Source organism: Ammospiza nelsoni, chromosome 18 (assembly GCF_027579445.1).
Source record: "Ammospiza nelsoni isolate bAmmNel1 chromosome 18, bAmmNel1.pri, whole genome shotgun sequence".
NCBI lineage: Eukaryota > Metazoa > Chordata > Aves > Passeriformes > Passerellidae > Ammospiza > Ammospiza nelsoni.
The window spans coordinates 9,613,715-9,639,777 of NC_080650.1; the positions used below are offsets into that span (position 1 = coordinate 9,613,715).

Genomic DNA, 26,063 nt, shown 5'->3' on the forward strand with positions numbered 1-26,063 from the left:
GGCACCTGCTGCTACATCCTCTTTGCTCTCACCAAACCCCTGCTAAGGGAGATGCAATGTGGTGCCCAGCCATGCTGGTCTGGACAAAGAGAACAGAGCCTCCAAAACTGCTGAAATTCCAGAATTGGCTTGGTTGAAGGCTGGATTTGATGATTTGGAGGCTTTCCCCACCTTAATGATTCCACAATTCCAAACCAATGACTGCTAAGCCAGGTGACAATTCTTATTTCTCCCTTATCTGCCTCCTAAATGCCACAATCTGCTCCAGTCCCACCTCTCCACTCCCCAAACTCACTGCTGAGGTATCAGAGTGCTGCATTCCCAAATAAATCCATCCTCTCCCACCCCTCTGCCAGGCACTGTGTGTGAAACACTCTGAGATGGGCCCATTCCTGATCCCTTGGGGCTGGAACCAGAAAAGTGGCAGCTCCAGCACTGTAATTGCCAACAAACCATCTGGCCTTGCTTGTTTGAACGGTGTGCTGCTCCCTGGAGGGTCACTGAGGAGAGAGGGTGCCCTGCATTCCCCACTGGCATTCCCAGGATCTGTGCAGGGATCAGCACAGGCTTTGATCCCCAGCCAGGGCAGGTGCTGCCAATATTCCCCTGCTCAGCCTCTCTGAGAGGGAAAAGCATTTGTGAGATTGAACTGCAGGAGGAGGGAGCTCAGCTGGGGTAGGTGACAAATCCTTGGAGGGGGCTGCCCGTGGCCTTGTGTCACAGCTGTCCCTGTCACATCGGGCCCTCCCCATGCTGCTGTCACCAAGTGTGGCCCTCCCGAGGTGTCAGTGGTGGCCTGTCACCCTGTGCTGCCTCAGAGCAGTGCCCAGCGCTGTCCCCTCCCCTGCCACAGATCTCTGTCCCTCCCTGCTGCCTCTCCAAAACTCCTTTCCATGGATGGGATGGGGATGGGGATGGGGATGGGGATGGGGATGGGATGGGATGGGATGGGATGGGATGGGATGGGATGGGATGGGATGGAGCAGCTGCATCCCTGTGCTAAAGGTTGATGTCACAGCTTAGGAAGCCTCTGGCCACTTCCAGAGCCCCCACAAAAGTGAGGGTCCTTGGGTGGTCCTTAGTGCTGGAGCACAAATAGTGCAGGTGTGGCAAGGGGAGGCTGTGGTGGCACCCTGGCTGTGTCACCTGGCTTTTCCCTGTGCCTCAGTTTCCTTCCCTGCTCTTTGGTGCAGGATGTGGCCATAGTGGGGGCCGTGGATCTTGGTTTGTGGGGGATATTTTGGCAGGTGAACCCTTTGAGCTGGGACTTGACTGTGGGGACATGGCAGTGCTGCTCACACCATCCCTCCTGCCTTATTGAACCTCATTTTTCTGGCAAATCTTTCCAAGGAGCCTTCAGGTTCACTTGAGAAGACCCAGCCCCATATTCTGTGGGTCTGGCACAGGAACACCCTATTCATTCCCTGCCTGCTGCTTATCCTGCTCTGGAATGGGTCACCTGCAGCTGGGAGGGCTCAGCCTCAGGAGAAGCTTCCTGCTCTCCACAGCTCCCTGAGCAGAGCCTGGAGCCAGGTGGAGGTTGGTCTTTTCTCCCAGGTAATGACTGACAGAGAGGAAACAGCCTCGAGTTGCACTGGAGGAGATTTAGTGTGGATATTAAGGAAAATTTCTTCCTGGGAAGAGTTGCCAAGCACTGGCTCAGGGCAGTGGTGGAGTTCCAAAGCTGGAGGAATTTAAAAGATGGGTGAATGTGGCACTGAAGGATGTGGTTGGGCCTGATAATATTGCAGTTTTTTCAATCTGAATGAGCCCATGAGCTCAGGCACCCCCTCTCACCCTGGCAGCCACTCAGGTCATGGGGGATCCCAACCCTCCACTGCTCCCCAATTCCTCTGTGCCACCCCCATCACCTCTCCAACCCCAAACTCTCCATCCACCCCAAAAAAAGCCTCAGCCCTGCCAGACTCCCAGCCTGCTGTAGGACCATTTCCATGTCTTTATTTTCCCAGGCTTTGCTGATAAATGCTGTCTCCGTGTTCCCGGCCGTGATGGACTCGTTATCAGGCACTGCCTGGCGAGGAAGCGACCTGTGACCCCGCCCGGGGACACGGGGTGAGCCCGAGGGAGCCGCCCTTATCGGCCCTGGGGAAAAGCTTCCCTTTTTAAAAGCTTCCCTTAACACAGGAGCCTCGGCCGAGCCCCAACAGCCACGGGGACGAGGAGGAAGGTGAGAGCGGGCAGGATGAGGGATGCGGGAAGCACCAGGCATGGGGTGGGATTATTCCTGCTGGGGATGGAGGGTGTTCCTGGGGTTGGAAAGAGCTGAGTGCTGCAGGGGAGAGGGGCTGGGTTTGATAAACACCTTGGTGAGTCCACCTGCTCCTCCAGACAGGGATCCCACCCGCGTTATCAGAGGGATGAGATAGGAGCGGCCGCAGGGAAGGTGACAGGGGACATCCTTAGCACCGGGACACAGCCCAACATCGGGGCTGTCCTGCACTGCCACCACCCACCTGGGCTGGGAGCTGTGTCCCCCTGTCCTCTATGTGTGTGTCCTGCACTGCCACCCACCCACCTGGCACAAAGCAGGGCTGGGAGCTGTGTCCCCGCTGTCCCCACAGCCCACCTGTCTGGCAGGAGGAGCCGATTTGTCTTCTCTTTTCCTCCCAGCTGTTTTTAGAGACAAATGACCTGTCCATCCATCTTTTTGGAGGTGATAAAAGTCTCAGGCACTGAGACTGCCCCTCTTTTTCTTCAGCTGCCTCTCCAGGGAGGAGCTGCAGGGTTTGTGGGAGCAGGGATGATGGAGTGTCGTAGTTGAGATGGAGACAATACAAAGCAACTCTCCATTATCAGAAGGCTTCAAAGCTGTTTTAATTATAGAATTCATCCAAACCCTTTCTAGGCAGGAGCTCAGGGAGCACTTCTCCCTGTGGGCTGATCCACCCGTGTGGAGCATCCTTGGAGAAAACCACCTGCAGCTTTTTATACATTCTCACAAAACTCCTAAGTTTACACTTTACTCATTGGTCAGGACAGACAAAGTGCTCACTGGAATAGACAGTTGCAGGTTTCTCTTATTTGTCCTTCTTTTTTTCCTTGATTTTTATGTCAACAACCTTGGTAGAAAATTCTTTCAGGGGCAAACATGGATCATTTTCTCAAACTTCTCTCTGGCTCACAGAAGTTGCTGTAAAACCCCTTCCACAATGGAGAACCAAGGAAGAGATGGGAATCCCATTTCTTGTTGCAGAGAGGACAACACCCTGCTCGGGACAGAGCCCTGGGCAGAGGGAGCAGCCCTGCTCTGCTCTCCATCCCTCTTCTGGGCTGGGGGCTGTGCCTGTGTGGCTCCCTGGGCCACCCCCAGCTCCCAGCAGGGATTAGCTGGGGTGGGTTTTTGCCAAGTCCCGGCTGTCACTGCGTTCCCACCTTTGATCAGGAGTCGGCATTCCTGGAGTGCTCCCTCTCCCACATGTTGTGCTGATCAAAGGCAGCTGTTGCCTGGACCCTCCCCTGAGCCCATTTGCACACACACACACCCGAAAATGCAGAAATAAAGGAAACTCAGGGCGGTGGAAGGGGTGATGGATGAAGGAGAAAGCAGGCAAGGGCAGCAGCAGGAAGATCCCTCTCCCTGGGCTCCTCATGGAGGGTCCCATCCACACCCCTCAGCAAGAGGGGTGGGGAGTCTGTCAGGGTCTGAAGGGAACTGCTGCTTGGGGCAGCTTGGAAAATGAGCTGGACCTTTTCTGTCAGCGCTGGGTGGGTGACAGCAGCAGCCTGGGCCAGCTGCAGCTGTGGCAGAGCACAGCCAACATCTCCCCCAGCTTTAGGTGGGGTCAGGAGAGAGCTGTAATCCCACCCCAATCCTGGCAGTTTGTGTGTGCTCAGTGCCAAACCCAGCCCATCCCCTCTGGAGAACCATGGAGGCTCTGCTGGGAGACGTGATGGGGAGAGTGATGCCAGGAGGGATTTGACCTCGTGGATCACCTCCTTCAGCTCTGCCAGCCAGCACCATGCACTGCTCCAGAGGGAGAGGAGGAAGGTCTGAGCCTGCTCTGCTGGTGGCTCCTCTCCTGGGCAGGTGTGGTCCCATCAGCTGTTCTGGCAGATGAATTAATTATTGCTCGTGGACAGGGTTTAACCTCTGCTCCCCGGCCGCTGTAATGCAAAGCACTTGGATGAGCTGGATTTCCAAGTCCTTTGTGAATCCTCCTCCATGCAGGTGGCATCAGCAGTTTGTTTGTGCCTGATGTGAGGGGGAAAATCCCTCCTGCCCTTCCTCATCCTCTCCCCCATCTGCTGATCTCAGCCTTGCAGTTTGGCTGGAAGGCTTGGAAAAGAGAGACTGGCACAATCTCCACCAAAAAAGAGGGCAGAGAGCAGGAGCATGGACACACTCCCAGCCTGTCCCCTTGGCTGCAGGTTCAGGTGAGGGCAGGTGTGCTTGGCAGCCAAATTGTGCTGCCCACAGTGACACTGCAGCAGTCACACCCCCAGGCAAGGACAGCATCCTTGCAGCATCTTGTCCCTTAGCAGAGGGTCTGGCAGGCCAGGTGGGCAGAGTCCCAGGGATGAAGCCCTTCAGAAGGGCAATTTCTCCTCCTCCTCCCTTGGCTCCATTGTGCAGCACACAGCAGGGACAAGTGTCCCAGGCACTGCCTTTCCAAGCACCAGCTCTATCTTTAAAGCAGCTTTTTATCTCCTTCAGGACTGTCAGCACAATCTGCTCATACAAGGAGTCTTTGGCCATCTCCCCTCTCAAAATTTAACATCTCCAGCAGCAAAACTGAGGAGGTTCAGGGAGCATTTCCTGTGGTGCTGTTATTAAAGTAATGTTACCCACTGAAGCAGGGCCAGCAGACCTAAAGCAGGCTGTGAGTGTTGCTGATCCCATTCATCCCGGTCCTTGCTGCTGTCTGTGGGTGAATTTAGTCAGTGGAAGGTCCTCAGCCAGGTGACAGCCCTCTGCAGTAACCCCCAAGGCAGAATTCACTCATTTCCCACATCTCAAAGAAAAGAGAAGGACCGTGTGCCAAGGAAACCGAGCGCCTCCCATGCTTTCTGCCATGGAGGGGTGTGGGTACACTGGGAACCCCCCACAGCCCCCAGAGCTGCTCAGCAGCATCCTGTGAGCTCCAGAGAGGCTGCCTGGCGTGGGGGAGTCTGTCAGAGCCAAGGTGACCCCGGCTCAGAGGGATTTTTACCTTCCCTGTCCACCTCCAGAAGCTTCCGAGGCTGCCCCAATCCGACAGGCATGAAGGGCACCCCGGGGCTGTGCTTGTCCTTCTCACAGGGCTGGCACTGCCAGGCTGGCCAGGGCAGGACAGCACAGCACAGGGGCTGCTCTGGCTCGGGGTCACAACTCTGCTGCTGCCACTCATGCTGGCATGGCACATGTGGCACCTGGAGAAGTTGGGGAACCTCCGGTGCCCCTTTGGGCACAGAGAGAGAGAAGCTCTCCAAACACCACATTTGCAGCTGACCTCTGCCTTCTCCCACCCAGGGGCAGACAGGCTCTGCAGCAGCTCCTTTCTCTTCTTCCTCTCCTCCTCAGTAGCACTTTTCCCCCTGGTGCCCTCAAACCCGGAGCACAAGGTCCCTTTGTCCCTCTGCCCACAGAGAGATGGCCCTGACCCCATGGTGGCCTGCTTGGCAAAGTTCAGTTCCTTGGCTGCAGGCAGCCCATAATAACCCTCACAGACAGCTGAGCCCTGCTCTTTGGCAGGGGGAATCTCTCAAGGCCCTGTCTGACACTGCCCCAGTGTCCCTGTGTGCCCAGCATGGGTCTGCAGAGCGAGGGAAAGGGGACAGTTGTCACCTGGACCCTGCCACCAGTCTGTGGGCGCCCCAGCATGGAGTGTGGGGACAGCAGACAGACATGGGGCTCTCTCTGGGGGAGGATGTGTCACCTTTGCTGGATCTGTCACCTCCCAGTCACCCTCTGCCTCTCTCTGCTCTCAGGCACCTCAGGGAACAAAGCCTGGCACAGCCCTTTCCCTCCCTGCCCACCCAGGTGCCACCTGCAGCCACCCAGCACTGCTGTGGGGACAGGTGACACATAGTGACACTGGGACACAGTGTCTCACACTGTCGCCATCAAAGACAATAGTTCCCATGGGGAAAAACATCCCAAATCATTGATTTGGACTCTGTTTCAGAGCATGTGTGGGTGACCTGCCCCAGTGAACCTCCACACTGGCTCTCCAGTGCCTGGCTTGGCCCCTGCCCGTGCTCTGTGCTGGCAGCAGAAGGGTTAAGGATGATTTTCAGAGCAGCCATTCAAGCAACGGGAACTTTCCAAAATCTCCTTTGAGCCTTCTCAGGACAGGGCCTCAGTTTCCCTCGTTCCCAGGGCTGGGATCTCAGGCTGGAACTGAGCCTGCCTTGGGGAAGGACCTTCCATGGTGCAGCACAACACCTGCTGAAGGGACAGATCCCTTATCTCTCTGATCCCCTTAAAATCCCCAGCTCTCCAGAAAAAGGGTGTTCCCACTCTTACATTTGCAAACTTAAAATCTTGATCCACCCTGAGGAGCAGAACCCACAAAGGAAATCAAACCTGAATTTGGCGTGTGTGAATCTTGTGCTTCTGTACTGCAGCTTTGCATGTACAGGGGAGGGGTAAAATCAGTTTGCAATTAAGTGAGACCAGGATTGGCCACATTCACTGCAAGAGTCAGTGGGTACCTGGCCTGGTCTCAGGTAAGCACTGCTGGGAGTGAGAAGAGTGTTCTCTGTCTGATCCCCAGGCATCCTTAGGGCTCACACCTGCAGCAACTGTGGGCAAAATTCCACGTGGGCAAAATCACCCCTGATTGCAGAAAGGGCAACGAGGGGGCTGCAGGTGCAGCTGTGGTGGGAGTGGGGACCTGCCCAGAGCAGAGGGGTCAGACACAGGCAGGGTCCATCCCTGCCCAGACCCTCACAAGGCAGAAACAGGCAAGGGCAGCCCTGTCTGGGCAGCGTGGGCACTGCTGCCAGCTGCACGCAGCAGGTGAGGACGACACGGGCAGGGTGACAGGGGACAAGTGTCTCAGAGAGGACAGCAGTGACAAGGGCAAGGTCTGGATGCGTTAGTGATGGCGTGAGGGTCCTGTCAGTGCCGGCCTTCATGGCAAGTGACAGCCCTGACAGCCCTGGTGGCCAAGGACAAGGCAGGAGCGGAGGGCGAGGGGGGAGGGAGCTGTGTCCCTGTGCTGTGACACCGCAGGGACAGCCCTGTGAGGGGACAGAGGGGCAGCTCCCCTGCCAGCCTCCATCAGGGCGGTGGGGTGCACTCTGAGCAGGGCACTGATGGCATTCCCACTGCTGTGAGGTCCCCAGGACGAGGTCAGAGATGAGAATTTGACTCCAAGTTCTCAGAAGGCTGAATATTATATTATATTACATTACATTACATTATATCATTACATTCATTATATATTATTACATACATTATATACTATAATATAGTATAATATAAATATAATATAGTAATAATGTAATGTAATTATATGAGTATAACATAGTATAATATAATATTATATTATTATTATATTATATTATATTATATTATATTATATTATATTATATTATATTATATTATATTATATTATATTATATTATATTATATTATATTATATTATATTATATTCATACTATTACATTACATTATTACTACATTATATTTATATTATACTATATTGTACTCTATTATATTATATTTATACTATATTCTACTATACTATATTTATTATATTATACTATATGAAATTATATACTACAACTATACTAAAGAAAGAGAAAGGACACATCAAAAGGCTGGCAAGGAATGAATAATGAAAACCTGTGACTGACCAGAGTCCCAACACAGCCAGACTGGGATTGGTCATTAAGTTAAAACAATTCACATGCTGGGTAAACAATTCTCCAAATCACATCCCAGAGCAGGAAAACAGGCAGAAGATGAAGCTTCACAGCTTCCCTGGAGAAGAAATCCTGGCAAAGGGATTTTTGATAAAATGTCACAGAACAGTGACACAATGCCTCCTGCTCCCCCTGCCCTGAGCCTGGGCTGGGCTCTGCTCTGCCTCCTGGAAAATGCATTTCCCTTGCTGAGAGCTGCCCCCCATCCTGCCAGGACACTGTCCCTGCCCTGTGTCCCTGCAGCCTTGGGGACGGGCTCAGCCGGAGCAGCCTCCAAGGGCACCAAGGAGAGGCTGTGAGGGGCTGGAATTGCTCCAGTGACCCCTGGGGTAGCTCCAGACCGTGGGGAGAGAGGGTGAGGGCTGGTGCTGGAGCTCGGAGCTGTCCCCAGCATCTTCCTCTGGGAATAAGGGTGTAATTTGGATTGGTGTAATTTGGATTTCCAGCTGGTGTAAGACAGAGCTGAGGGCTCTGAGCAGGAGGAGATGCTTGAAGAACAACACTCCTGCTCAGCCTCCAGCAATGGAGGATGGAAACATAAAATACTGAGTTGGAAGGGACCTACAAGGATCACAGAGTCCATCTCCTGGCCTCTCTCTAGGGGGAAGAACCTTTTCCCAATATCCAACCTGATTTCCCCCTGGCACGACTGCAGCTTTCCCTCAGGGCACAGCAGAGATTGGAGCTGTCCCTCATGAGGAGGCTGAGGATGGTGTTCATCCTGCAGTGTTCAGTAATCCTCCAGGGATTGTTTTAATTCCATGACTTTTGCTCTCTTTGATCCTTTGGAGCTGTCACAGCACAGCATCCTCTGGCTGTGGGGTTATTTAGCCATTCCTTGGAGAGAATCTTTATTCACAGAATCACAGAATGGTTTGGATTTGAAGGGACCTTAAAGCTCATCTCACTCCATCCCCTGCCATGGCAGGGACACCTTCCACTATCCCAGGCTGCTCCAAGGCCCGTCCAACCTGACACCTTAAATACATCCAGACATCCAGAGTTTCCCTGGACTAGACCCTCTGTCCCCCCTTCCGCATGACTTTTAGGGATGACATCGATGCTCTCTCTCTGCGCCATCCCCCTGCAAACTCAGCATCTCTGACCCAGGAGCGGCGGGCGCGGAGCTCCCTCCTGCGGCCCCGCGGAGCAGCGCGGACGGGCCGGGAGGCTGCAGCCCGCTCTGCGGGGAAACCCGGGGGTGCTCACCCCCTCCTCACCCTGCCCACCTCCCCTCCCCGCCCATTTCGGTCCCCGGTGCCCCATGGATGCTCTCGCCGCCCCCAGCCCTGCAGGCCCCGTTGCTAAGGGGCCGTTGCTAAGGACCAACATCCGGGTCCCAGCGTGCGCATGCGCAATACCGCCCGCAGACCACGTGATCAGGAGAACATGGCGGCGCCCATGGGGCGGCGTGCGCGGCGCTGAGTGCTCCTTCTTTGGCGTCTGTCGCTGCCATGTCGCGACTCATCGTGAAGAATCTCCCCAATGGGGTGAGGCTCTGTGCGGTGCCGGGGCCTGGGATGAGTCTGAGGGCGCTGCGGGGTGAGCGGGATGCGGGGCAGGGAGAGGCACCGGGAGGGGAGCGTGTGGTGGGGATGGGGGAGAGAGGGTCTGAAGTGGTGGGAGGATGAGGTTTTGGAGTGGGAACGGCGAGATGTCCCGGGGGAAGGAGCTATGAGGTCGCGGTCAGTGCAGGGATGCGGAACATGGGGACACTTCGGGGGGAGGATGGTGGGAGAGCTGCTGGAGGGGTCAGGAAGGGGCAGGAAGCAGCGTGAGGGGCATGGGCTGGCAGGTGGCAGCCCCTCAGGGTGGGCAGTGGATCGCTGTGGTCGCTGTGCCCCTCTCGCTGCCCGGGGTTGGGTGCCAGTGCCCTCGGTGCTGCTGTGCCCGGCAGGATCCCGCCCTGTTCCTGTGCCCGGCAGGATCCCGCGTGTTCCCCATCCCCACGCGTGGATTCGGGGGACATGAACGGGTTTGGGGGCTGAAGTGGGGATTTAGCTCACAATGAGCTTCCTGCAGCCTTCCAGGAGCCCTTTGAGACAGAATGTGTCGGGTTGGACTTGTCCTCAGAGGCTCCCTGGGGCTGATTTCCCTTTGTGCTTCCCTCCCTCCTTTCCCAGATGAAGGAGGAGCGTTTCAGGAAGCTCTTTGCTGCCTTTGGCACGCTCACCGACTGCTGCCTCAAGTACACCAAGGATGGAAGGTTCCGGAAATTCGGCTTCATTGGCTACAAGTCTGAGGATGAGGCTCAAACTGCCCTGAACCACTTCAACAAAAGCTTCATTGACACTTCCAGAGTCACAGTGAGCTATCTCCAGAAATAAATCCTTGGAATTCCTAAGGAATGGGATCTCAGGGAGGGTGGGCAGGCCCTGGCACAGGTGCCCAGAGCAGCTGTTGCTGCCCCTGCATCCCTGGCAGTGCCCAAGGCCAGGCTGGATGGGGGTGGGAGCACCTGGCACGGTGGAAGGTGTCCCTGCCATGGCAGGGGTGGCACTTTAAGTCCCCTTGCCATCCTGGGATGGTGTGCCTGTGCACTCCTGCCTCTCTCATGGTGATTGAATTTATAGCTCTGTGCTTTTAAAAGCTGTTCCTGCACCCTCCCTCCATCCCACCAGGGTTTCAGTAACCCCTGAGTGAAACCACCCAGCAATTACAGCCCTGTGTTTAATTACATTCTCATTCCAGGTGGAGCTGTGCAAGTCCTTTGGTGACCCCACAAAACCCAAAGCCTGGAGCAAGCACTCTCAGAAGGCCCCTGCCCCAGAGAAGCAGAGCAAGGAGCCCTTGGCAAGTTCAGGCACAAAGAAGGTGAGTCCTGCCTGACTCCTGTGTGCCAGTGCCAGTGTGGGCTGTGGGGAAGGGCACAGAACAGACATCAGAGTCCTGGTGTTTTCTGCCTCAGGGTCTCTGTTCCCTGTGCTGTTGGGTTAACTGGATTTTTCTGTGTTTCTAATAAACCTTTCTGGGTGTTTCCCCCAAGGATAAAAAGAAGAAAGATCCAGTGGATAACTTAAAGGAGGTGAGTTGAGGTTGGGTTGCTGTCCCTGTATTCTTGCTGCTGAATAGTTCCTTTCTGTTCTGCTTCCCACGCTGTTCATTCAGGCTGGGACAGCCCAGTTCTGTTGTAAAAAATCATTTTAACAACCCCAGCATGGGGTTTTATGGTCAGCTTCTCCTGTGAGCACACACTGCACCCAGGTCTGCTCTGTTTCAGCAGTTCTGGGGTTTAAACATATCTGAGTTGTATCACATTTAACTTTCCTCCTTTTTTTTTTTTGTGTTTCCTCTTTTTTTTTTGTGTTTCCTCCTTTTTTTTGTGTTTCCTCCTTTTTTTGTGTTTCCTCCTTTTTTTTTGTTTCCTCCTTTTTTTTGTTTCCTCCTTTTTTTTGTTTCCTCCTTTTTTTTGTTTCCTCCTTTTTTTTGTGTTTCCTCCTTTTTTTTGTGTTTCCTCCTTTTTTTGTGTTTCCTCCTTTTTTGTGTTTCCTCCTTTTTTGTGTTTCCTCCTTTTTTGTGTTTCCTCCTTTTTTGTGTTTCCTCCTTTTTTGTGTTTCCTCCTTTTCTCCTTTTTTCTCCTTTCTTTTCTCTTTTTATTTTTCCTCCCTCCTTTTTCCTCCCTCCTTTTTCCTTCTCTCTTTTTTGTTTTGTTTTCTTCTTTAAAATACTTTCTAAACACCAATTATAAAAAAGAATAGGAATGAGACACCTTGAGAACGTTTTAATCACCTTGTCAGTGAAAACTGAGCTCCCCTTAAGGGATTTTTGGTTTTACACTGCTGGAAATGAGGTGATATCTTGGGTTCCAGATTCACTATGAGTCTCTGTTCACAGCTTGTCTTTTTTTCCCCCCTCAGCTGAAGGAAGATAAAACATTCCAGGAGTTCTTGGTGGTTCACCAGAAGAGGTCCCAGGTGGCCACCTGGGCTAATGACACTTTGGCAGAGGAGCCCAAGAAGGGAAAATCAGCCACAGCAGCAGCATCTGATTACCTGAACTTTGATTCAGATGAGTCTGAGGAGCTGAGTGAGGGTGGGGATGAACCCTCTGAAGATGAGGAGGAGGTCAAAGGTACCTGAGGGAGCTGTCACCCTTTGCTTGTGTCCTGGGACAGCATTGGACTCAGTGCCACCAGGAGGGCTGGCTCTCACCTTTCTGTGCTGGGAATGCCTGGGTGTCTCCCCAAATTTGGGGAAATGCAGTGTCTGATATCTTGGGGTGCCATTTGTGCTTTCCCTGTGTCATTAGGGAGGAATAACAGGACAGACATTTGCAGCTTTCCTTGAAGTGTTTTCCTTCTTGCAGCCCTTTCATCCTCCAGGATTTTCAGGGCTGGAGGTGGTTTTGGTGCTTTAGGAACCTGTGGGTGGCTGGGAACTCATCTGGTGTCCCTTTGATGGATGTTTCTGGAAATTGGGCCTGCCAAGGTTGAGGGGAAGGGACGGGGTTCAGTGTCTTGGCTCCAGAGAGCAAATCTGGAGCAGTGGCTTCATTCTGAAGACTCACAGCCTGGTGTGTGGAATTTAGGATGCAGTGTCTCTGCTCCCACAGAGGGAGAAAGAGAACCTTGAATGTGTTTAATTTGGAGGCAGAAGAGGGAAACTTCAAATTTACACCCCAAGTTTGGGGTGGATCTGAAGGGTTCACCTCTAACCTGCAGGAAGCCTCCTGCCAAGCAGGCTCACATAATCACACCAGGAAATAAAGATGTTTTTATCTCCCTCCCTCCTTCCCTCCATGGGATTTCCTTATCTGTTCTGGTGGAGTGGGTGATGTTTCCCCTCCTGCCCCTCATCTCTCCTTGGGTAACTCAAATCCAGGTGTGATTGTGTCCTTTTCCCTGTAAAACCAAACACTTCAAACCCTTCTCTGAGGCCTGCTTGGGGTATTTAGTTAAAATTGTGACAAAATACTTCATCCTGGAGTACCTCAAACCCCTTTCTACCTAAAACCTTTCATGTTTTATACATGAACTGTTGCTTTGAAGTCCAGGCTGTCAGTCTGGCAGTGCCAAGATGAAATTGCTCTGCTGTTTTCCCATGGAAAAGGTGGAGGATAAGGAGGTGATGGCCATGATTGTGTCAGTTCTCAGCTTTTTCCTGGCCTGGGGGGAGAGCAGCAGCATCTGTGTGAATAAAACTTCTCTGCTCTCTCCTCTCTGCCAGGAAAGAAAGAAGGGAAGAAGGCAGCTACCAGCAAAGACCTCTCAGATATGGATTACCTGAAATCTAAAGTAGTGGAGGATTCTTCCTCCTCATCCAGTACAGAGGAAGAAACAGAGACTGAGGAAGAGGAGGAAAGTGAGACTGAGGAGGAATCAGGCATTGCAGAAACACACACAGAGAAAAAGGGGAAGCCAAAAGCCAAACAAACAGAGCCAAAAACACCAGTGGGGAAGAAGAAAAAAGGATCCACACCAGAGGTACAGCTGGGTTAGATTTGTCTTTTTTGAAGCAGCAGCTTTGTGGATAGCAGGTGTCTGTCAGTCCTGCAGAATGAGCTGACAGCCTGGGAAGCTGCAGGCCCCATTGGGTACCAGCTCTCTTGCTTGGTGTGACCCATTTACAAATTTCACTGAATCCCCTCAGGGCTGACTAAATTCCCAAAGATGGGGCTTCCAGATAAGTGCTGCTGGTGCCCTTCTCAGAGGCTTTTTTCCAGGAAATGCTGCCCTGGAAAAATGCAGCTTTTCATGGCAGTGCTCCTTCAGCTGGCACCTCCTGCCCCAGGCTGCTGCAGCTGTGCAATCTCCTGATATTCCCTGCCACTCTTCAGCCTCCTGTTTGTTGGCCAAGCCCAGCTGGTTGTGCTGTGATTTCTGTTCTTTCATTCAGCTTTTTCTCCCTTTTTTTCCTCCTCTGTGCAGAGCCAGGCCAGCTCAGGGGAAGCCAGCACTGCATTCACAGTGAAACTCCGTGGGGCTCCCTCCAACATCACTGAGGCAAGTTTGCTTTCCCAGCTGGAGAAGGGGGGCTCAGGGGTGTCTCAGAATGTACCTCTGCAAGATATTTGCAGAAATTTTTCACTTCTCAGTCCTTTGAGGGCTTTGTGGGTGATCAGGGCAACTTCTGAACTGTCTTTGTGCAGAGATCTGAGTGCTTTATTTATAAAAACTTAAGCCTGCAACTTGCTGCTCCCTGTATCTGAGAATTATTCAAACGATTCTGATTCTTCCCACAGCAAAAAATTCGGGAATTTTTCTTCCCTCTGAAGCCAGTGGCAATCAGGATGGGGAAAAAGGGCCAGGGGAAGAATTCAGGTAAGAGCTGTGTGTGGAAGAGGGGTGGGATCTGTGAGTTAGAGGATCTGTTGGTCACCCCTCTGCTCTTTTAGCCTGCATTTCCACATCCCTGGCTTGTGGCCTGATTGTTGGAGACCTTTCTGTGACTTTGCAGCTCTCCTGCCCTACTTGCTGGCCACAGGATGCCCTGGGCAGGGGAATGTTGGCTGTGCTCCCTTTAGAATAGCAGCAGGAGCTTTTTTTTATTGAGTTACATCCAAAACTTTATTCTAAACACCCCAACCCATGCCAAGGAAAAGCCTGTTCCCCTGGGATAGCTGCAGCAGCCCAGGGCACTGTGCTGATTTGTGGGAGCAGGTCCTTGGAGCTTTGCTGTGTGCAGAGGTACTGCCTTCAGTTTTCACCTTTTATTTGCTCTCAGAGGCACCTGTGAAAGCCTCCTCCAGCTGCTAAGTAAAGTTTTTGTGATTTTTATATAAAGAATAAGCTTTGAAAAGGCAGTCTGACATCATTTCCAGGCTGGATTGAAACTTTCCATGGGAGCTGAATGCTCTGCCTATAGGAATCTATATTAAAGCAAGCCCAATTCACCCTTAATTACCCAATTAGTGGCTGTGTGTGTTCCCCACATGATGCTCAGCTGAACCTTCCCTTCCTCCAAGGTTACATCTTTGTTGACTTGAAGAGTGAAGCAGAAATGCAAAGGGCCTTGAAGCGGAAAAAAGAATTCCTGGGTAAGGGCTGTTTGTTCTCCTCCTTGTTCCAGCCTGAGCTCAGCTGCTCGAGTGTTCCCTGCACAAGTGGCTGCTGTGATTGGAGTTTTTCCCAGGCACATGGGGGGATTTGTTCCTTGGGATAAACCAGGTGGGGTTTTGGGGCCCTTGTGTTTCACCCTGTGCTTGAGGTGGTTCTTGTTGGGGTAAAAGAACCCAACAAGTGGTGGGAGTGCAGCTTTGTACAGACAGTGCTGGAGGCTGGGCTGCAGCCCTGGGCTTGGCCTAACCCTTGGAGTAACTCCTGAAATTCTGTTTGCAAATACTGCGTGGGCTGGCACAGACTCTCTGAAAGGAAAGGGGGCTGGGGTTGATACCCCGATTTTTATGAAGACTGATTTTTACAGCTCCCACCTCCCCCTTGTTTTTGAGTCCTGCTTAGAGCCTATGGGGCTGTAGTTGTGTCTAACCCTGGGTTCTTTGTGATGCCTTAAGCTTTAGCTTTCACATTATCCAGATTCTGTGCTGCATTAGTTTATAACTCTGAACTTCATATCGAGTGTTAGCAAGTTCTCCTCACAGCTTAGTCAGACAAAATCCTTTTCCAGTTCAGACCCAAAAAGTGTAAACAGCAGCAAATTGAGAAGAGCAATCTGGGAGGACAGGACTTCACAACATAAGGTGTAATTGGACAATTAACCCCAATATGTGAATGGACCAAAACCTATAAAAGTGTGAAACCTCCATGACCCGAGGTTGGAGCCTTGGCCAGGCTCTTGTACACCCCAAGGTGTATCCTTTGGAGGCCTTTTAAATAAATACCTGCTTTATTCCTTTAACACTGCCTAGCCTGTGTTCTGGGCAGCCTCTCAAGGCATCATTTGCATGTGGGTGCTGTTTGCTCCTGGCCTTGGGAGGCATCCAGGATCCCTCTGTGTTCTTTGGGGTCAGGTGGGCGCTGTGTGGAGGTGTCCCGGTGCAGGAACACCCCAAAAGAAACTGCTCCAGCAAAACCTGAGCACCAGCCCTGGCAGAGGACCCTGAGGGATGATGAGGAGGAAGAGGACCTGTCTGAATCAGGGAGGCTCTTTGTCAGGAATCTGCCTTTCACCAGCACTGAGGAGGACTTGGAGAAGATCTTTTCAAAGTATGGTGAGTGTTTGCCACGGGACTGGAACTTGCAGGGCAATGTCTTTCCTTTGTCCAGAGCTTTTCCTGCTGGGTGGGGATGGACAGAGCTTGGACATTGGCCAGCTCCCACATCTTTTATTTTCTGGTGTGATTGTGAGCCTGTTTGGCAGGAGGCTCCCTGCAGGTTAGAGGTGAACCCTTCAGATTCACTTGACATCCCAAACTTGGGGTGTAAATTTGAAGTTTCCCCTCTTTTACCTCCAAATTAAAGGCATTCAAAGTTCTCTTGGCATCCTGGGGCAGAGAGGGTGAGGCTGTGGATGTGTTTGTCCCTGACTGAAGGTGAAGGCAGCTGCTCAGAGCTTGCCTGGCTTGTGTCACCTGTCAGAGACCTTGGGCTGCTTGTCGTGGGCCCTCCTTGTCCCTCTGCAGCTCCTGGCCCAGGCTGGTGTCTCCCCACCCATCCAGAGCTGCTCCCCTCATCCCTGATTGTGTCTGGGAGGTGCCAGTTCAGGGACATCTGTGACCACTGAGCCTTGCCTCCTGCAGGACCCCTGTCAGAGATCCACTTCCCCATTGACAAACTCACCAAGAAACCCAAAGGATTTGCCTTCATCACCTACATGATCCCTGAGCATGCTGTGAAGGCCCTGGCAGAGCTGGATGGGCAGGTGTTCCAGGTACAGCTCTGATGCTTTTCCTCTGCTTTGGACTGCAGCTGGTGGGGATGTAGCTGAGTTTGCTTCTGGGCTTTGTTAAAAAGGGTTTGAGGCTTTCCTGCAGGTTCTTTTGGTAGAGCAGCTTGGTTTGAGCAGCTTTCAGACACCAAAATCCTGGTAAAGGTGGGGAAGGAGCTCTGATTCTGTCTCAGAGCCACTTTGACTTGCAGTGGTGGCTCCTTTGGGAAGGAAAATTCCCTCCTTCCACTGACTGGGAAAGATGCCAGGAAATTTCCTCCATGTGGATTATTCCAGAGCTGCTGGACCTCTCCTTCCTGTCTTGCAGGGCAGAATGATGCATCTTCTACCCTCCACCATCAAAAAGGAAAAAGTGGAAGATGGAGATGCAGAAGAATCTTCCTCCTACAAAAAGAGCAAAGAGGCCAAGGACAAAGCCAACAGTGCCAGGTACCACACAAGCTGCCAGATTCCCAGGAATGCATGTGGGATCTTCACAGGGGTGCAGAGATTCCCAGAGCTGGTGAAGCATTTGCTGTGCAGCTCTGTTTCCTTTCTCTCTCACCTCCCCAACTCCTCTGCCCAAGAAGCTGCAGTAGCTCAGTGAGCAGCAGGAATTGAGAGGTTTGAATGGCTTTGGTGGGAGTTCCTTCTCTAATAAGAGTTAGTCTGGTTCTGTAATTTCTGTAATTCTGCAGGGAGGTGGTTTCAGATCAGCTGAACCTTTCTCCTCTGCTTGGCCACCTGTAATTGTAATTGTAGAGGCTTTTTCTTGCTGTGTGACAAATCAGTGTGAAAGAAGTGGCTGATACTTTCTGTCTTGAAGGGAGAAGGGTGCAAAGGGAATTGCAAGCAAGGGGTTTGCATGGTTTAGGAAACCAGTTGGAAAGGTGTGTTCCTGTGAGGCAGAACCTGAACTTCAGCTGCAGAGCTGTGGCCAGTGAGGTGTGGGGAAGCAGAGCTCACTGCCTGCACAGCTTCTCTTTGCTCTCCACTCACATCTCCCTCATCCTGTCCCTTCCCTAGGGATCTTCCACCCTTCTTTCCCTCTCCCGTCACCCTGCCTGCTCGTCCTGGTGCTCAGAACTGTTTTATCCCAGGATTTTTGGCTGTAGGGGCCATGACTGACCCTGGCTGTGTTTTCTCTTGGCAGCTCCCACAACTGGAACGCTCTGTTCGTGGGGACAAATGCTGTGGCTGATGCTATGGCCCACAAGTACAATGCTGCCAAAAGCCAAGTGCTGGATGCTGTGAGTTGGGTTGGGATGGATCAGCTGGGCTGGGACATCATTTTCCTGCCTGTTTCTTTGTGCCAGGGCCTTGTCTTGCACAGGAAAAGCCTCTGTGCATCCATGGGCACCACACAGGCTGTGGGGTCTGAGCCTATTGATCCCTTGGTCCCCAACCTTCCTTCCCACTCTGCTTTCCTGTGGCTGAATTTTGCATTTCCACATAACTAGAAGTGGTGGAAATTAACACCCTAAAGCTCAGATCCTTCCTGGAAATTTCATTTTACTCTGGGACGTGTTTGAATTCCAACAGCACAGTTTATTTCCAGCAGCTGCAGAGGAGCTGGAGCATTTTACCCTCCAGCTGCCTGCCACATTCCCTTTTGCATGTGCTTCTGAGAGCAGCAGGTGACTGAATTCTTGCCTGCAGGAGAGCAGAGACAGCGTGGCAGTGAGAGTGGCTCTGGGAGAAACGGAGCTGGTGCAGGAAATCCGCCGGTTCCTCGTGGAAAACGGAGTCAGCCTGGATTCCTTCAGCCAGGTGAGAGGCACCAATGGGATCCACCTCTTTTAGTCCTGGTGTTCTCAGCTCTCTTGGAAATTGGTAATTAAATCCTCAGCATCTTGCAGGATTGAACCCTCCCTGATGAGTTCGGAAATCATTGTATTTGCTGGGGTGCCCCGTGGCAGGGAGGAATGATGAATCTGACTCCATGTTCTCAGAAGGCTAATTTATTATTTTATAATAGTATATTCTATTAAAGAATACTAAACTAACTAACTAAAGAATACAGAAAGGATACTTACAGAAGACTAAAAAGATAATAATGAAAACTCCTGACTCCTTCCAGAGTCTGGACACAGCTTGGCCCTGATTGGTCATTAAGTCAAAACAATTCACATGAAACCAATGAAACAATCTCCAAACACATTCCACATGGGCACAACACAGGAGAAGCAAATGAGATAAGAATTGTTTTCCTTTTCTCTGAGGCTTCTCAGCTTCCCAGGAGTAAAACCTGGGCAAAGGGATTTTTCAGGAAATGTGAATGTGACAGGAAATGTATCCATTTGAAAAAGCAGTGGCTCTCAGGATGGGTGAAATCCATGATATGATGGCATGAGGATGGTGGGCAGGGAAGGAGCCCCTGTGGATCTGCAGCTGACACCTCCATCCATGAGATGTGGATTTTCCAGGGAGTGTTTCCTACATGCCTGTCAGTCCTGTTGGATCTGGGGAGAGGCGTGACAGAGAGAGGGAGAGCACAGCCTTGGAGATCTGAAATCTCCAGTTAGAAAACTGCTGGATTTGCTCTCTTCCATGCCATATTCTTTGTTTCTTTCCCTGCTGGCTGTGCCAGGCTGCTGGTGAGAGGAGCAGGACCGTGATCCTGGTGAAGAACCTGCCAGCTGGCACGAGTGCCCTGGAGCTGGAGGAGCTCTTTGGGCAGCACGGGGACCTGGGCCGGGTGCTGCTGCCAGAGGGAGGCATCACAGCCATCGTGGAGTTCCTGGAGCCCACAGAGGCCAAGCAAGCCTTCACCAGGCTGGCCTACTCCAAGGTGGGGGCACTGCCTGGGGAGGGGGGTCTTGGTGAGATGGGGAGCTGCAGGAGGGCTCACTCTGAGTGTGGGGGGCACAGGGAGTAATGGGAAGGTGTTATCCCAGAGGCACTGATGCTCCAAGCTGTGTCCTTTGGGTTTAGGGAGGTGCCTGGTACAGCAGAGCAGGGCTCAGCCTGCAGAGGATGCTGGAGAAGGGGCTGTGACACAGCTGGAGGGTTTCCTTTTCCTCTCTCAGTCTGGGAGTGACCCATGGCAGGCTGTGGTCCTGTAAGGCTGGATCCTTCTGTGACAGAGGGTTCAGGCTCTGGTCCTGTAAAGCTGGATCCTTACCTGACAGAGAGTTTAGACTGCAGTCTTGTAAGGCTGGATCCTTACCTGACAGAGAGTTTAGCCACTTGCAAAGGTTATTCAGCTTTTCCACTGCTGGTTTTCATTACAGAGCAAGGTGAAAATGAAGCTGAGAGCAGAGTTTTTCCTTCACTCCTTTCTCTCCTGTCTTCCCTTCACAGTTCCATTCTGTGCCCTTGTATCTGGAGTGGGCTCCAGTGGGGGTTTTCCTCAGCCCAACCCCTCAGAAAAAAAAAGCTGGGGTTCCAGGAAAGGATGGTGAAGCAGGGCTGGTACCAGGTAAGAACTCTGGCTCACTTGCTGGGGTCTCTGTGTTTCTCTGGGGTTGTATCAAGCCCCAGGATGTTTTATCTGGGTGACCTCCCACTGTGAGGGCTGATCTTCCCTCCCTAAACACATCACCTTTCTCCCCATCCCAGGGGCTCCCCCACAGTTCGAGTGGAAAACTCCCCCAAAATTTGGCTTTGTTGCATTTTACAAAGTTGGGTTTATTCTCCTTGGTTCAGGTGAAGCTATAAAAGACTCAGAGGAAGCAGCAGAAGAGGAGGAGGAGGAGGAGGAAGAAGAAGAAGAAGAAAACATTCCTGGTTGTACCTTGTTCATCAAAAACCTGAACTTTGCCACCACAGAAGACACACTGAAGGAGGTGAGCAGTAAGGACACAGTGTTTAAAGGATTTCAGCTGCAGCCAGTGTGATCTGGTGGGAGATGAGAGAGCACTGGGTTCTGCTGGGGCTGGGAACATCACTCCAGGTGTCAGATAAGACAAATGCATCTGGAGCTGGTTTTGTGGGGTTTAATTCCACCTAGAGACAGGTGGAGGCAGTAGGAAATCCTCTAACAGAAATCTACTAAATCTTCTGATTTGCCATGTTTTCTGTAGTGCTGCTCTTTGGGACAGGCACTGCTGCAGCTCTGCCACTGCTTGGTGTGTGAGAGGCAGTGAATGAATAAATAAATGATGATTTCTGAGTGTGCTTTTCCTCTCAGTTCTGCTGACAGTGTGCTGCCTTGTGCTGCTTCACCTCAATAAGCACTTGGGAGAGAGAGTGGCATTCCTGGAGTTATGTGGGGTGGTAATACCAAAATAAGGAAAAGCAGCTGGAATTTCCACCTCTGGCACTTCTTGTAGCTGTGTAAAATGCCACATTCCATGGCTCAAGCACCCTGTGAGTCTTGCAGAGACTCTGCTCCAGCTGTGGACAAATAAATACCCAGTGCAGCACTGGGACTTGTCACCTTTTCTTTTTCTGGCTTTACAAGGGAGTCAAATAAATAGTTTTCTACCATCTAGCCCCCATTTTTGGGAAGAGCTGTGTTCTAGGGACAGGCAGCACCCACCCTTAAGGCTTCAACCTGGCTGAGGGCATCTTGCAATCCAGAGTGTTCCTCCAGAGCCACCTCAGATCCCTGCACTTTGAGGGGTGTGGAGGATTTCTGGGAACTCCTGCCTTGATACCTTTCAAACTCTGTGTGTGTGTATTTGTACAGAATAATTTGCTGGGGAGAGGCTCAGCTGCATTGCTGGGGAGGTGGGGCTGTGTGGCACAGGGCCCTGCTGGCAGTTGAGTTACAAGCCTGGAGGGCTGGGATTTGTCCTCTTTTCTTTTTCTGGCTTTACAAGGGAGTCAAATAAATAGTTTGCTACTCTCTAGCCCTCCCATTTTTTGGGAAGAGCTGTGTTCTAGGGACAGGCAGCACCTTTAAGGGCTCTATGTGGCTGAGGGCATCTTGTAATCCAAAGTGTTCCTTCAGAGCCACCTCAGATCCCTGCACTTTCTGAGGGGTGGTGGAGGATTTCTGTGAACTCCTGCCTTGTTACCTTTCAAACTCTGTGTGTGTGTATTTGTACAGAATAATTTGCTGGGGAGAGGCTCAGCTGCATTGCTGGGGAGGTGGGGCTGTGTGGCACAGGGCCCTGCTGGCAGTTGAGTTCCAAGCCTGTGACAAAGGGAACTGAATCACGTGTCCAAATTCCTTGCAGACATTCTCCAAAGTGGGAGCCCTGAAGAGCTGCACAATATCCAAGAAGAAAAACAAAGCAGGTACTCTAGATGCTGCTGTTCAATTCCTTCCCTCAGCTGAGCTGAGGGCTCAGGTGTGGCATTGCTTCAGCACTCATCTGGCTGAGCATTTGTGCTCCTGCTGGCAAAATCCTCAGTGCTTCCAGAAGTGTTCCCGTGGAAAAGGCTGCAAGCAGCAGCCAAAGCTTCCCCCAGGGTTGGGTCTAGAAGGTTAAAACTCCATTGTGGGATTTGTGGAGATGTGGCCTTCTCTTGAGATCTTGAGACGGGAGAAGCCAAACTCCTTCAGGATCACAGAGGAGAGTGGGATGCAGGCTGACAGGAGCCAGTGCCCTGTGATGATTAAACCCTGCATTATCCTGCAAATATCCTCAAGGATGCCTGGCTGAGAGCTGTGCTGAGTGGGCTGGGTTTGCCTTCTCCCTGCCAGCCCTGAGCCCCTCAGGCTGCAGGGATGAGTGCCTGTGCCTGCTGTTGGCTGCTCTCCCTTCCCAACCACTTGGATTAAGGGAAACACTGGCTGGAGGGGCTGGGGCTTCTCCCTGGGAGCTGCACAGCTTTGTGGCTTTTCCTCTTGACAGAGCTTCCTTGTGATGTGATATTTAAATACTCAGATCTGCTGGGAGATAAAGAAATAAAGTGAATTCTTCAGTTCTGTGGATCCAAACAGGCAGTGCCAAGTGTGGGCTGATCTTGTAGCACCTGATCCCTTCAGGCACTGGGGGTCATCTCTACACTGTGCCACTGCTGAGGCTCTGAAGTTGAAAATGGGGTGTTGTTTTCTCCCCTCATTATTAATTGTCCCTTAATTATGGCTGCTGTGTTAGGCACCACGTTGCTTAGGGGTGTGGTGGGACTGCAAACCTTGGCTGGGGAAGGATGGCTCTCCTTTGTTGTGCAAGTGACAGCTGCTCACCCACTCCAGTTTATGGGATGTCTGTCCCACAACAGGATCTCTTCCCCTGATTGTGACCAGCAATTGCTTTGCAGTGTTTTGTTTAAGGAAGTTGCACTGAGATGATGCAAAGCAAAACATTGGTTTTGTGTGCAGCACCTCCTCATCACATCAGCACCAAAACCAGCTGGTCCAGAGCAGAGCCTTGCTCAAAAACTCAGCCAGGGGTGCTCATGAGGTCAGCCATGGACAGGCTGGCCCTTTTCATGGGATATTAAGCTTTTGTCCCCCCAGTTCTGGCAATCAGTGCTTGCTCCTGGTTTGTTTTTATATCCTATATCATCACTGCTTTCTTACCAAGCTCCTTTCTCTCCTGACAGGCACTCTGCTTTCCATGGGCTTTGGCTTTGTGGAGTACAAGAAGCCAGAGAGTGCCCAGAGAGCCCTGCGCCAGCTCCAGGTGAGCCTGAGCCTGACCCCATGGAGTTCCCTCCAGAGATTTGCTTCAGCCTGGCACTGCCAAATGCCCCTGGGGATGTCAGGGCTGAGGGTTGTACTGCACAGGTGGAGAAGCCTCTAAAATGGGCCAGGCTTTGGAGGGAAGAGGGTTTGTAAAAGGACAGACTGGTGGAGAAGTTTGTTTCTTAGTGCTGATCCAAGGTGGAAATCCCAGAAAATGTGCGAGGATTAAATTTTCATGAGTTTTCCTGTCAGGTGCAGACCCAGATATCCCCTCACAGAACAAATACTGATTAATGTTCATTTAGTGCTGCTTTACCTTCTAATTCTTCTATATATTTATTTCTATTAATTATATCCTTTTTTTTTTCCTGCTGTTTCTTTGTTTGCACTCCCAGGGCTGCACTGTGGATGACCACAAGCTGGAAGTGAAGCTGTCAGAGAGAGCTGTCAGGTGAGGCTCACCTTTCCCCTCAGTGACATTTCAGCTGCAGTAATCCTTGGGAGCTTCTTCCCTTCTTCCCTTCTTCCCTTCTTCCCTTCTTCCCTTCTTCCCTTCTTCCCTTCTTCCCTTCTTCCCTTCTTCCCTTCTTCCCTTCTTCCCTTCTTCCCTTCTTCCCTTCAACATCTGCATCCAGGAGTTCTCCAGCTGTTGAACACATCAGCCTTTGCTCTGCTCTACTGACTCAGTTTAGCTTGAAAGGAAAAAAAAAAGGGGGAATGAGCTGAAGTGGGGCCCCAAAAATGAGCCTGAAGTGAGAACCAGGCAGAGTTTTCTTCCCTGCCCAAGGAAAAATCCTGTTTTGGAGTTCCCAGGGGTTTAAAAAGTTCTTGGAAAGAAATCTTCTCTAGGTAATGAAGTGTTCTATCTGCTCATCTGAGAAAAAAAGAGCTTTAGAATAATATTCAAATTATTTATCAAATCTGATCAAATCAAGACAAAACCAAATTTCCTGCTTGAAATAAAAGTTTGGATTTAGCTCCTTTGCTCTGGGCAATCAGGCACAGAGGAGAAGGTTACTTGTGGGTGAATTTACTTAGAATTAGGCTCAGTTTTTAGGGATTCCTTCCTAGTTTTTACTCAGCACAGAATATTCTAACTGTAAAGCTGCAAATTAATCCAGGTACTTGAATGTTGGCACCTAAACCTTGTGCTTCAGACACTCTGGAAACCCTACTGGAAGTGATATCTGTTAAATGTCAAAATTTGTTTGAAAATCTGGTTCCTGGAGACCACAAGCAGTCTGACAGCTCCCTGTGTCTGCACTTTGTATTTCAATTCTTTCATAAACCATTTTTATCCAGTTTGATTTTGAAAATCCCTTCAGCAGGTATCCAGGCCACAATGGGAAGTGCTTTGCTTTATGAAATAAGCTGCTGCCTTTTGTGTTAGGTAAATTCTCACCTTGTCCAAGTGCAATACAATTCCAGAGGTAAAAAAAATTAAATTAATACTCTGTTACAAAATTTCATTGACTGTTTTATAAGCCAGGAAGAAAAATAATTAAAATTAGCTTACATTAAGCTAATTTTAAAAAATATATTCATTAATGCATTCTCCTTACAATTAAAGGGCAAGATTTGGTGACAGATGTGGCAAATTGAGATGAGGACCTCAACTGGAGCAAGATGGGCTATTTCATTTCCAGATGGAGGATTTTAGGGTGTTGGGAATTCGATATTTCTTGGTGTCCTGTGCCACTGGCACAACCCAGGATGCCAGTGTGAGCTGGTTTCTCAATTTTCCACGTTCCAAGTCCTGAGGGAGCCACAGTTCAAAGAGACTTTGCTGCTCCCTGCTCTTCACCTGCCCTTCCCGTTGCCTTCCAGGCCTGCTGTGAAATCAGCCAGGAAGAAACAGACTGCTAAGAAGCAGAAAACTTCCAAGATCCTGGTCAGAAACATCCCCTTCCAGGCCACTGTCAAGGAAATCAGGGAGCTCTTCAGGTAGGAAAGTGATTTCTGGGGTCTGTGGGTCACTCTGGGGTGGAGCTGCTGTGATTTTCATACGAGGTCTTTCTCACTTTGTGAATATTGTGAATTTTTTCTTGTCTTTGTGGAAGAAAACGGGGATTTTGGGATCACCTCTGTTCTGTGTGTCCTCAGCCTTTTGTGCTGTGATTTAAGCCTTGTTGCATCCTGAAAAATAGACAAAACTTTGTAAAAGGAAAGGCATCTTTGCTGCTCCCAGGAATGTTTTCCTCACAGGCTGTGGTCCCTGCTCTGCTCTTGGTTTGCAGGAATTGTTGATTTTTTTGCCTCTGTGGCCTCTGTGGGCTTGTCTTAGCAGAAGTTGGGTGCTTTTGTCACATTTCTGGGGCATTTCTTTCCTTAACCCTTTAAAACCTGCTCAGAGCACACAGCGCAAAGCCCCTGGCAGTGATTTTTGTGTTTCCCTGTCTTGATGGAATTGCACCTCCTTTATTTGTGTGAAGATGTGGCTCCTGTGTGGCTGGCAGGCTGCTCCCTTGCAGGCTGTGAGAGATGAATTCCAGGGATTCATTTGGGATGAATTCCAGGGATTTCACCAAAGGCAAAGCATGACTTGGCTTTTGGACAGGGATGTGATGATGGTCACAACAACGAGATGCCTCTAGAAGAGCAAAAGGTTTTTCTTGAAGCATTTTGCTTCAGTTCTGCCCTGAGGGATCCAGGCAGAGCCCCTGGGCTGCCAGTGCCATGCTGAGTTTCCTCAGCACGTGGAGCTTTGCTAATTTAAATCCCAACACTCCCAGCCAGAGCCGTGACCCTCGTAAAGCTGGAGCCAGCAAAGCCGGGGCTGAGGTGAAGTTCAAGGCACTGGGAGGGTTTGTACATCACAGGCACAGAGCCTGTGGGGGGTTTTTGGTGTGGGATTTTTCCCTCCTGTCTTGTCTGGCACCTCAGAGCTGTGGAGAGGAGGGGCAGGG

At 51.1% G+C, this 26,063-nt stretch overlaps 1 protein-coding gene across 2 annotated transcripts in view; it reads left to right on the forward strand.

Moving 5' to 3' along the window:
• Positions 1–9,261: 9,261 nt before the first annotated feature.
• RBM19 (RNA binding motif protein 19) overlaps positions 9,262–26,063 on the forward strand; it is a 53,402-nt gene continuing 36,600 nt past the window's right edge. For both annotated transcript variants that reach the window (XR_009419675.1, XM_059485052.1), the window contains exons 1-21: positions 9,262–9,362; positions 9,996–10,178; positions 10,564–10,686; positions 10,859–10,897; positions 11,730–11,943; positions 13,038–13,294; positions 13,739–13,813; positions 14,053–14,131; positions 14,776–14,847; positions 15,778–15,978; positions 16,507–16,637; positions 16,963–17,084; positions 17,788–17,884; positions 18,294–18,404; positions 19,225–19,425; positions 19,938–20,055; positions 20,283–20,422; positions 21,761–21,821; positions 23,076–23,155; positions 23,553–23,608; positions 24,985–25,101. Coding sequence is in view for 1 of the 2 variants with exons in the window: in XM_059485052.1 (XP_059341035.1) it covers positions 9,327–9,362; positions 9,996–10,178; positions 10,564–10,686; positions 10,859–10,897; positions 11,730–11,943; positions 13,038–13,294; positions 13,739–13,813; positions 14,053–14,131; positions 14,776–14,847; positions 15,778–15,978; positions 16,507–16,637; positions 16,963–17,084; positions 17,788–17,884; positions 18,294–18,404; positions 19,225–19,425; positions 19,938–20,055; positions 20,283–20,422; positions 21,761–21,821; positions 23,076–23,155; positions 23,553–23,608; positions 24,985–25,101 (2,513 nt within the window). In the remaining variant the exon portion in view is untranslated. The remainder of the gene's footprint in view (positions 9,363–9,995; positions 10,179–10,563; positions 10,687–10,858; positions 10,898–11,729; positions 11,944–13,037; positions 13,295–13,738; positions 13,814–14,052; positions 14,132–14,775; positions 14,848–15,777; positions 15,979–16,506; positions 16,638–16,962; positions 17,085–17,787; positions 17,885–18,293; positions 18,405–19,224; positions 19,426–19,937; positions 20,056–20,282; positions 20,423–21,760; positions 21,822–23,075; positions 23,156–23,552; positions 23,609–24,984; positions 25,102–26,063) is intronic.